At 34.2% G+C, this 12,522-nt stretch overlaps 1 protein-coding gene and 2 pseudogenes across 1 annotated transcript; 2 read left to right on the top strand and 1 right to left on the bottom strand.

The window, feature by feature from the left end:
* Positions 1 to 8,183, top strand: part of LOC124889703 — a 35,204-nt pseudogene extending 27,021 nt beyond the window's left edge.
* A 118-nt stretch (positions 8,184 to 8,301) lies between these two features.
* Positions 8,302 to 9,602, top strand: LOC124889702 (annotated as a pseudogene).
* Positions 9,603 to 11,599: 1,997 nt separating this feature from the next.
* On the bottom strand, positions 11,600 to 12,016 carry LOC124889701 (bidirectional sugar transporter SWEET1-like). The gene has a single exon (XM_047401684.1). The coding sequence runs from the start codon at positions 12,014 to 12,016 to the stop codon at positions 11,600 to 11,602; it is 417 nt and encodes a 138-aa protein (XP_047257640.1).
* Between the last annotated feature and the right edge of the window lie 506 nt (positions 12,017 to 12,522).

The following is a 12,522-nucleotide window of genomic DNA, read 5'->3' as shown; positions in this document are numbered from 1 at the left end:
TTAATTTAGAAAGGAACCCTAATTTTGATGCTATGGATGAAAATGAAGTTATATGCTTTGATTTGATGCAATTAGGTGTTAAAAAGGATGGAAATGACCCAAAAATCCTTTTAAAAATCGCTTAAAATTGCTAAACGAAGGTCCCCGACGGTTTGGACGACGAACCGTCGCCCTGGGGACGGACCGTCCCTTTAACCCGTTGCTTTGTAGCCAGAAAATAGGCTTACTACCTCAGTTGCAACGGTTTGGGCAATGGTCTATCGCAGGCTCAACGGTCCATCGGCCTTCCAGTCGCACTTTGCCAGTCTGAATAGCTCACTGTAAAATGGTCATAACTTTTTACCCCAACAACGGATTTTGGTTAAATTGGTATCGTTGGAAAGGTAATTCAATTATATATCTGTTAGTAGGTCATGATCTCAAAAATTCCATGTAGAATTAAAGATACTTGTTTGAATTTGACTAAGGCAATATTCTTCTCAAGAATTCAATCGGTAAGGGATGTTTTGATTCGCCTAATAGCTAGGACATATTTGAGGCCTTAATACACATCAAACTTGATCATAAAACTACCAAATCACTAAAATTTATTTGTCATGAGTTTGAAGCATGGTTCTACTATCGGTTGGAATTCTCAGGGTATTATAGTATCTCCCCCTTGGGTACATTCGTCCTCGAATGAGGTTGGCTAGTTGAGAAAACTGAGGATGCATGGCTGAAATAAATTACTAAATTGATTCTACATCATTCTAATCCTTTGAATACTTCTGGGAATGCATGAAATTATAATAAGAATAGCTATATAGCTGAATCTTTCATTAGAAAAAAACTGAATTAAGGAAGACTATCACCTTTAGCTGGATCTGAGTTCGCGAAGAAGAGATGAGAGGTTTATGACATTAAAACACAGGGTATTACAACACCCCCCTCCTTGGGATCATTCGTCCCTGAATAATACTAATTTGGTTGAAATACTAGAAAATACTAAGATAATATAGAGGAGACTTATGGACTGAACCATGACTTAATATCTGAATCTAAAACTGATGCATGATGCATGTACTGAACTGAATTTCGCAATCTACTTATATGTGAACAAAGTATCTCTTGAAATGGTCATACTCACAAAATTTTAGGTATTAAGACTAGACTGAATCAAAAGATGTAAACTGGATTTCTGGCTGCACGGACTGAATTATGTTGAATGCCCTTCCCCAAATAGGGTATTTCTTCAACACCTTTATAAGAAATTTCTAAGGCCATTAGGGAGTAAGGGACTTTAGGCATGATCTGAACAAGACCTCAGAATAAGGAATTACGACATTGCTCCAAATATAGCGTGGAACATAGACCTGTGAATCATAAGTCGGGATAGAAGTACTAGGCCTCAAGCAATGTAACTTCTCACTTTAAAGCTTAGCCACACTTCTAAAATACTCTCTCAAGTAAACTTTCCTCTTAAGCACCATACTTATTGACTCAACTTATTATTCTCACATGGCCGTTGACAAATTCATTTACTAAAGTCTAACTAAACCCAACTCTCTCGTTATGGTCAAGCCTAACTCAAAATCACAAGGTATCACACATAACACCATAATATAACACGTTGACAAATTCATTTACTAAAGTCTAACTAAACCCAACTCTCTCGTTATGGTCAAGCCTAACTCGAAATCACAAGGTATCACACATAACACCATAATATAACACCAGTCAGAATCATGAATTCACACACAATCTGCACTTTTCATAACTTCTTATCTCCAGAATAATCCTCATTACCACTCCAACAACTACAATCCACCTAGTACTTGGCATTTGCTAACACTCAATGCATCCTTCCACTAGTATGCAAGCATGACATTCAAGCCTATCTTCATAACCCCATATGCACTTCTAAACAAACGCTCATAAAGCATCTTTTCCATATCCTACAAACCTCTATCAAGAACAACTTCCATGCACTATTCTTAATAAGACATACATAAAATTTTAACTACTCACATATAGCATATAAAACTTTAAATAACCATGACGTGTATCAATGACTTTGCCTTAATCCTACTTCACACTTATAGCCTTAGCTAAAATAAGCATACAAAAATCTTTCATTAACAAGAAATGTTTACTCTCTCCCATCCAGAAAATTGTTCTTCATCACTATCTTGACCTAAGAAAGGTAATAAAAAGTTAGAACATGAGGACCTGAAACATGAAGGGATACTGTGTATAACTTGACACTCAGCTGAGGCTTGAGAATAGAATTTTTAACATCATGAACTCATCAAAGAGGCCTGATTTGAGGATATACATAATATAAATCCAAATTTCGTTGATCATTAAGAGTATTTCTTGAGTGCTTGAACTAAACATACTATAAAGCTTGAGTACATGAGTCATGAGCTGCATGACTTAAATTTGGAGTTCATCACTTATGGAATGTGATTCTAACTGCTGAAAGAACTGGAACTCCTCATTTTAGGAACTAGGAGGGTACATGATTCTCTATCATATGCATGAACATGAACTATGATCATGGAACTTAAACATAAGGCATGAGTAAGTATTAGGATAACTGGAAATACTAAAATAAGAATGGGTGGGGCATCATCCTCTCTTATGGGTTTTCTACACTACCCAGGCATTTCAATAAGAATCTGGAAGTCTGACTTGGTTACTCCTTCTATCATCTCCCCTTTAGAATTAAGCCATCACTGCCAGTCTATGAATCACTACATAAACTTTAATTTAAACCGCAATCACTTTATTCTAGACTCTGGGATAAAATTAATACATAGAAAACTAAACTTACCCGGAAGGACTGTATCTTCACGTATAACACCTAATGGTAACACCTCCTTCTAAGATTCAACTCTTAGATTTATATAGCCTTATAAGCCATCATATAACAACTTAAACACTCACCAACTTATATTCTAACACTAAACATGAATATCTCTAAACCTTTGCTAAACTTCCCTCATACTCTGCTAATATCACATCTCTAACTTACCACGTCACCAACCTGCAACCCATAAGTTAACTGATAAGGACACCATATACTACACAGCCTCATTCATACGTATCAACTTAAGGGTATTACCAACCATACAAAGCACGTAATAACCTTAGGAAGACAAAGCAACACTATATTACCTTGAGTATACAGTCATACATTATACTTACAACACCATACTTAATGATGAATAACTAAACTCAAAATCTTCCATACATGGTTCAAGCCTACAAAACCTTTGGGTACATTCTGAAACTTCTTGCTTCAAATCTGGGAGCATTATTAGGAGAGGAAATTGGAACTTGCCGATCATGTTATCTCAAGAATATTACATAGATAGAGAAGTATAGATTAACATTATGGATTCTGAGGAGGAATCTGAAAGCACATCTGACTTGGGCTTAGTGCATGATTTTTTTTAAACATGATAAAGCACTTCAATCTTTTGAACTAAAAAGTACTGATGGGATACTTTCTAGCCTTCTTATAATCTCATAACTATTTGTGAAGAAATAAGCTTGAATTTTTCTGGTACCTTAAAAATAAGATAGAGATGTCTTGAATATAATAGGATGAGAAGCTATTTAAGTTTCTTAGAGAACATTTCTATAGAATAATCTGAGACTTGAAATAAAAGAGACATTTTCTAAATGTCTTGTAGCCTCTCGAAGAAAAGTAGAGAGTCTCTGTACCGTTTTACAAGACTTTACTAGACATGGCTTCAGGACACCCTAGGACACTTGAACTTTGTGCTCTAATACCAAGTTTGTAACACCTCAAAATTCTATCCCGAGATGTCACATGGTGCTTAGGACCACAAGTAATCCCAAGCTTACCCTTCTAATATCATACTACTAAGCAACTAATTAAATATGCATGAATGATAGAGTTTTCTATGCGGAAACATAGAGAAATGCTGAAATCTATTTAACATAATACTAATACCACTTTTATATTCTAATAAAATCTAAAGAGAGGGACTAAAACTACAATACTAACTCTAACTGACATTTGTAAAGCATCTACTGTACTAGCTATAAATAGTTAGAAAGCTACTCCAACTATCGCTAATTAATACATATGAATAAGAAAATACATAATATAAATAAATCCAACTGAAGTCCCTAAAGTAGGAGGACTCATCACCTTACTAGCTGGAATCTAGAACTATCTAAGTCTGAATGTGCCTGCTAGATCTTATACCTACATTATGAGATAATATAACAAATAGAAATATATATATATGGTTCAGTACTTTGAAGATGTACTGAGTATATGGGGGTGTATGTATTAAGTTAACAATATCATTACTCTTTATAAAACCATGCATGCTAATATAAATGACTCACATAGCTTGAATAAATCTGAAATCTAAATCTCATAAATCATGAATAATGAAACATGTAGCATAATTCATTATACTTAGTTCTAAAATTTGTACTCTCCTCTTATTCTCAAAGCTTGTAAGCAAAAGGAATCTTAAAACAATAACTTTCAAAACTTATGCTTTTATCTTAAGAAGAATAGAGGACTTCTTTTGAAACTTAGGGATTGTAGAACTTTGAGAGTTTCTTCTAACCGACATAAACTATGTGAGTATTCTTCATGGAGTCCGATGTCTTACCCACATTGGGGAGAGCTATTCTATCTTTGCCATCAGAATAGAATCTTAACTTAAGTGATCACTATCTTGGCCCACTATAGGCATATCATAAACCTAAGGTGGAACGTAGTTCTGGGATATGAGACCTTGGAATCATACCCAACTCTGTGATAAATACTACTCCCATACTTATTACTTAGAACTTTTTAGAAATCCACCTTAAAATAGCATAAGAGTTTATAATCAAGAAAAATTATGCTTCTCTTCTTTAAATCTCAAACTACGTGGATAATGTGGATTCCTTGTCTTAGCTTAGGATCAAAAGATCAATTTCTTTCTTGAAACTTGATAAACAATCATCAAGGAGGTTTAAAATCATAATCTTCTTGAAATATCAAGACTAAATCTATGGTCTTAAAGCCCATGCTTTAAACTTATGTTAAAACACCAAAAGGTTCATGCTTGATAGTATAATTATTGATAAATCAACTCAAAATCTGGAAATTTCAGCAATAAGTATGAAAATATAAACATACTCATGTAATATTATAGCAAAAAATCATACTCAATATGCTTCTTGAAAATACTTCATCAGTATCAAAATAATGAAATCAAGAATCTCAATATCATACTTAAAATTAATTGAAAAAATCTAAAAATTTGCATTACATGCATAAATATATGAAAATAGTCATGTAATCAACATTCAATCACTTGTAAACTCATAATCTTCAAATAAGGATAATTGGGTATGAACTCTAATTTCAAATAATAAGAAACTTGCTGAAAATATAATTTTGGGCACAAGGAAGAAAGATTTATCCTTGTTAAAACACCACATACCTTATTTGGCTTGATTCAATGGACCAATTAACTTTTGAAGTTGTTCTTGAGGGTTAATCTCGAAAGGAACCCTAATTTTGATGCTATGGATGAATATGAAGTTATGTGCTTTGATATGATGTAACTAGGTGTTAAAAAGGGTGAAAATACCTAAAAATCCTTTTAAAAACTACTCAAAATCACTAAACAAAGGTCCCCGACGGTTTGGGCGACAAATCATCGCCCTAGGGACGGACCGTTCCTTCAAACCATTGCTTTTTTGCTAGAAAATAGGCTTACTACCTCAGTTGTGATGGTTTGTGCAATGGTCCATCGCAGGCGCAATGGATTGTCGGCCTTCCCGTCGCACTTTGGCAGTCCGGATAGCTCACTGTAAAACAGCCATAACTGTTTACCCCGGTAATGAATTTTGGCAAAATTGGTATATTTGGTAAGCTAATTCAAGTATCTATCTGTTGGTGGGTCACGATCTCAAAAATTCCTTGTATAATGAAAGATATTCTTATTTGAAGTTGACTAAGGCAATATTCTTCTCAAGAATTCAATCGGTAAGGGATGTTTTGATTTGTCTAATAGCTAGGACATATTTGAGGCCTTAATGCATATCAAGCTTGGTTATAAAACTACCAAATCACTAAAATTTATTTCTGATAAGTTTGAAGTATGGTTCTACTATTGGTTGCAATTCTCGAGGTATTATAATTGCTCGAGGTAGAGGGTATCAAAATGATCGTTGGAATTTTAATTGTGTTAATTTTGATAGATTGATTCATATGGTTAACATGAAGAACATGAGGCTTACATTGAAGCATCTTAAGCACAAATGGTGTATTATATGGATGATGTAATCAATAAAGGGTTGGGTGTTTGTATGCATTTAAAGCCAAGAGATTTGTAAGATATGGGTGAGGTAATAGAAGAAGAAGTATATGAGAATGAAACATATTAAGCACAAGAACTCTAACAGTTTTTTGTTGATGGTGATGATTATGTATAGCTAGCTACAGATCATATAATTGATGTTATAGTAGAGTCAAATGTAGCTACCAATCAAGAAGAAGATCCAATGTCTGATTGATTTTTGGGACTTATGTGGAAGAAGGAGAGTGTTAGTCCCCTCTCCTTGTATCCTTTTAGTAGTATTATTTATTTGTTGTGTAGTTTCTTATTCTTCGATATGTATTGCTATCTAGTATTATATTTTTTGTATCTTGCTACTTTATTGTCGAATTTCCTAGAATCTTGTCGGATACTTGCCTTTTGAACTGAGGGTCTTTCAGAAATGGCTCTTTACCTTTCAAAGGTAGGGGTAAGGTATGCGTACGTCCTACCTTCCATAGACCCCACTTGTGGGATTACACTGTGTATGTTACTACTATTGTTATTTTATTGTAAACTATTTGCTTTATTCATCATACTATCTCAGCTTGTAGTTACAAAAAATATCAGCTGGACAAATTATGCTAGATTTAGTGGTTATTAGCTATGGTCCTATTGGTCTTGCTCTTCCCACTGAGTCGGCTAAACTAGGGTTGAACATAGGGCTCGTTGGGCCTAATTTTCTTTTCACAAATAAATATGGCAACAGGGAGGACGATTTCAAAGGTTGTTATCTTAATTTGGCTTTTCTTGAATATTTTATTACTAAGAGCTTTCATGAAGAAATTACCTAAGAAGCACATCTTTCGTACGATGTTTATAATTTTTTTAGAACTTGGGCTTCAAGCCAGTATTGAACATTTTTGGAAGGATACCATTGTATATCTTGATCATGCTGATCCTGTTCTTATCGATCGTACTCATGGAAGAGTTAGTAGTCATTTACTGCATGAAGAGTTACTCAAAAGGTTAAATTCACTAAACTTGTTCGTTATGTCATACGAATTGTTTTATTCTTTATAGTATATTTCATTATTTTATTTGCCTTAAAGGTGTAATTCACATTAATCTTCCTAGGTGTGTGGAGGCAGGTATTTTATATCTTAACTCGAAAGTGGATAGTATTGTTGAGGCTACAAGTGTCCATAGTCTTGTAGAGTGCGAGGGTGACATTGTGATTCCCTGCAGGTATAGTTTACCACTTTTCAGACTTGAAATTTGTCTGTTTCCTTGTTTTGAAACTTTCTAACTTGCGATAATAGGTTTTTAACTGTTGCGTCTGGAGCAGCCTCGAGAAAATTTTTGCAGTATGAGTTGGGAGGTCCCAGAATTTCTATTCAAACAGCTTACGGAGTGGAAGTTGAGGTAGAGAGAGATCATCAAACATTGAGTAATTCTAAAATTTTTGAATGTTATGCACCCGAATACTTAAACGCTACAAGTTTATGTGAACAAATTGCTGCACTTTTCTTTGTCAATCTATCCGTACTAGTTTTACGGTAACAGATTAAGTGTTTGTCTCAAATATATGCATTCATATTGGCTATTCTGTTTCTATTGCAAACTTAGGATCAAACTTCCTATTCATTGGATAAAAATGCAACTAATATATTATGACATGAACATCTAAGCTTGGTTGGTTTTGTAATAGTATGATCCTTTATCATTTTTCCAAATTTTAGGTCGATAACAATCCATATGACCCGAGCCTAATGGTTTTCATGGATTATAGATACTGTTAGACACGACGCTCAATCTTTAGAAGCTAAATATCCAACATTTCTCGATGCCATGCCCATGACTCCAACACGAGTTTTTTTTAAAGATTTTCTTTTTTGAACTTCAAAGCTTGATTCATTTATTTTGAAGGTTTTTGTTCATATTGATATCAGTTGAATTAAAGATTTTTCTTTGCAAGGAACCTTATAAGCAATTGACTTACTGGACCAATTTATGATTGGATCAGAAATAGAAATATTTGCAGTTATGAAAAATATGAGCTGGAAAGATTATGCTAGATTTAGTGGTTATTGGCTATGGTCCTGCTGGTCTTTCTATTACCGCTGAGTCGGCTAAATTGTGGTTGAATGTGGGGCTCATTGGGCCTGATCTTCCTTTCATAAATAACTATGGTGTCTGGGAGGATGAGTTCAATGGTCGTTATCTTTATCTGGCTTTTATTGAATGTTTTATTACTAAGAGTTTTTATGAAGCAATTAGCTAAGAAGCACATCTTTTATACGATGTTTATACTTTTTAATTAGAACTTGGGCTTTAATCCTGCATTGAACATTTTTGGAGGGATACCATTGTATATCTTGATGATGCTGATCCTATTGTTATCGGCCGTGCTTATGGAAGAGTTAGTTGTCATTTACTACACGAAGAGTTACTCAAAAGGTTAAATGCACTAAACTTGTTCTTTATGTCATATGAATTGTTTTATTCTCCATAGTATATTTCGTCATTTTATTTTCCTTAAAGGTGTAATTCACATTGATCTTCCTAGGTGTGTGGAGACAGGTGTTTTATATCTTAACTCGAAAGTGGATAGGATTTTTGAGGTTTTAAGTGTCCTTAGTCTTGTAGAGTGCGAAGGTGATGTTGTGATTCCCTGCAGGTATAGTTTGCCACTTTTCAGACTTGAAATTTGTCTGCTTCCTTATTTTGAAACTTTCTAACTTATGATAACAAGTTTGTAACTGTTGCGTCTGGAGCAGCCTCAGGGAAATTTTGCAGTATGAGTTGGGAGGTCCCAGAATTTCTGTTCAAACAGCTTATGGAGTGGAAGTTGAGGTAGAAAAAGATCATTAAACATTGAGTAATCTGAAGTTTTTAAATGTTATGCACCTAAATACTTAAACGCTACAAGTTTATGTGAGCAAATTGCTGCACTTTTCTTTGTCAATCTATCCTTACTAGTTTTGTGGTAACACATAAGTGCTCGTCTCAAATATATACATTCACATTGGCTATTTTGTTTCTATTGCAAACTTAGGATCAAACTTCCTATTCATTGGATAAAAAGGCAACTACTATATTATGACATGAATATCTAAGCTTGGTTGGTTTTGTAATAGTATGGTCCTTTATCGTTTTTCCAAATTTTAGGTTGATAACAATCCATATGACCTGAGCCTGAGGGTTTTCATGGATTATAGAGACTATGTCAGATATGACACTCAATCTTTAGAAGCTAAATATCCAATATTTCTCTATGCCATGCCCATGACTCCAACACGAGTTTTTTTTAAAGATTTTATTTTTTGAACTCCAAAGCTTGATTCATTTATTTTGAAGTTTTTTGTTCATATTGATATCAGTTGAATTAAAGACTTTTCTTTTCAAGGTACCTTACAAGAAATCGACTTAATGGACCAATTCAAGATTGGATTAGAAATAGAAATTCCAAATAGTAAGTTTATCACTTTGGATTAGCATGTTTTTTCATGCCAATGAGAATGGTAGATTCTCTTTATCTCAACATCTCAAGATTCTATAGTCATATAGCTTTTTATGCAGGTATTTGATTGAATAAGTACAAAAAGAGATGCTCCATGGTTTCGGGATAGATGTCACATAGTAAGTAAATTGTATTTTGGCATAATCCCATATGAGCTAGCTTTACTTTCATAAGTAATCTTCCATGCATTGCAATCTAGGAGATAAAACTATGTTTTGTAATGTTTGTTGGGTTCTATACCGCTCTCCACCATTATTTTTGTGGTACTTCTCCGAGCCTCTATTTAAAGCCACTACTAATAGGATACTGCCCATTTGATTTGTGACATCCGTTACGCATGTAACCGGGAAAAAATTATAGACAATTGACACATTCTAATGAGGATGAGGGCACCCAAAAAAGGTTCTTGTGATCCTATCGTGCCGCTGGAATTACCTCATTCTTTGTATGCCTTTCACTGGGTTTCTCCATCTGGTAAACTGAACGTGGAAGGTTTCCATACATTTCATGGAGGGCTCTAGAATTACTTTAGCATGGGGATGGATGCATAAGTATCTTATGTATTTCACTCGGAGAGAAAAATGAACCCTGGCAAATTCATAAACTAACTTGTTAATCAGGTAATAAAGTGAAAAAAAATTAAGATGATAAATCTTCTATTTGATTTATTTCTTTGAATCTTTTCATATCAATTTGAAGTTAATCATCCTAATGTTGTGTTTTGGACCTTTTATTCTATTCTACCTATAAGAAAAGAAAACTACTATCAATTTAATGACCGCTATGACAAAATAGAAGTTGAAGAGGTAGGGTTGGCCTCTTGGCAGCAGATGTCAAGATTATTGGTACTCCATAATATCCTGTGAGTGCTTAATATATGTTGTTCTATTACACAGAAGGCCAAAATTAAAAGAACTGCGGTGTTGACTTTGTTTTGGTATCACCTTATGCAAATTTGATTAATGGAACTTTCACTTTTTTTGCATATTAAAATGACTGCAGTGTTGACTCTTTAATATATTTGCTTACTGGTGCTTGTTGCCTTTAATGAAATGTTCCTCATTAGAAGGCAAAAACCTCTTTCAAATTGCTAGATAAATACTTGCTTGGTAAGCTGTGAAATTTTGGAGAATCCGACACGAATGCAGCATCGAAAGCGAATAGTCCGCTCAACTTAGTTCAAGTCTTACATTGTCCAATAAAAATCTTGTGCCTGTAGGAAGAGTGGATACCGGAAAGCAACAGTCATAAAACTTATGTGAGTGTTAAGTTGTTCTTACCCCCTTTTATTTATCTCTTTTGTGTTAGGTTTGACACTGTATTTGCATCTCATAATTAAGATGCTTTAATAAAAGTCGAGGAGCAGGAGAGGAAAGCTAGTACCAAGAGGTATGCGTACTATTAATTTGGGCTCTTATCTTTTTTTTATTTCTCATATTTGATCATGAATTTTTCATTCAGATATGAAGATATTCCACCATTCCTTATACACTGTTGCGTCTTTACAATATTATTAGATCACATCAAAATGATTTTGGAATCAAAAGGAACAGATTCTGAACATGGCCACGAACTTGATCCTCTATAATTTGTCTACACTTTGGTTTGGAACGTTGTGCTTTTTGGCCACCTTGGTGGCACAGTTATTGATTCCTTTGCATTATAGTTGGTAATACTTCATATACGTGTAATATTGAAATCTAATGGATGCTTTCTTTTGGTCCTTATTCTAGTTCTATATGAAATACTTCAGAATGAGGAAATGACTTATTTCTGGAGCAACCTACCAGTTTTACTTTGACTTTGACTGACTAGCTTTTATCATTTTTTTTGTCAAATTGGAAACGGCGACAAGCTCAGACTGGTTGGAGTGCTGATTATCTTCATGAAAATTTGATTGCTTCTCATCATTATATGACTTAACGTTATTGCTATGATACTTTTCCATCTGTATGGACTCACCAGCAGCAAATGCAATCTTGTTTAAACTTTTCTTGTCATGGTAAATGAAATACAAGATTAGTTGTACTACTACTAAACCCAAGTCAACACCTATTGCAGTGCCAATAAACTGATCTATTCCTAGCAGAGCATAGATAAACCAGCAGGAGCAGGACACGACAACGACAATTGATAGGAAAAATGGCATGTACTCCACACTCTTTATCCTAATTACTAGTCTAATGATAGACAGAGGAGATACATACATAACGATGGAGAAGATGGTGGAAACAACAAAAATATTGTGGCGGAGTCAAACTGCCACCAATTATTTTTAAGTACTAATTTGATATTGTAGTGGTTGAAAACTCCTACATAATTTTCTAAGAAAACAACTAGTCTTTTACTGTGGGATTTATAGAACACTATAGTATTTTTTTGTGACATTGTGATCATATTGTGGGGTTTTATAAACTCTAGCAATATTTTTTTTGAAACATTATTATCATATTGTGAGGGTTCTAAATTGTCACTTATTAACTTAGAAAACTCCCATAAATTCAAAATTTATTTTGTGGCAGACGTCAGGGAGGTTTTGAAAAATCACCACAATATTGCTCGTGACAAGGCTTATTGTTGCGCTTTTTGAAACAACCACAATTCTTTTTGTTGCGTTCAAAAACCGTCACAAAATGACAAAAAGTCCGCCATAATTTACCAGCTTTTTTGTAGTGAGATGGATTAAAAAATGGTTTTAAACTTTTTGTTCCTCCG

The sequence above is a fragment of the Capsicum annuum genome, chromosome 12, assembly GCF_002878395.1.
Source record: "Capsicum annuum cultivar UCD-10X-F1 chromosome 12, UCD10Xv1.1, whole genome shotgun sequence".
NCBI lineage: Eukaryota > Viridiplantae > Streptophyta > Magnoliopsida > Solanales > Solanaceae > Capsicum > Capsicum annuum.
This window is presented reverse-complemented; position numbering and strand designations above follow the sequence as displayed.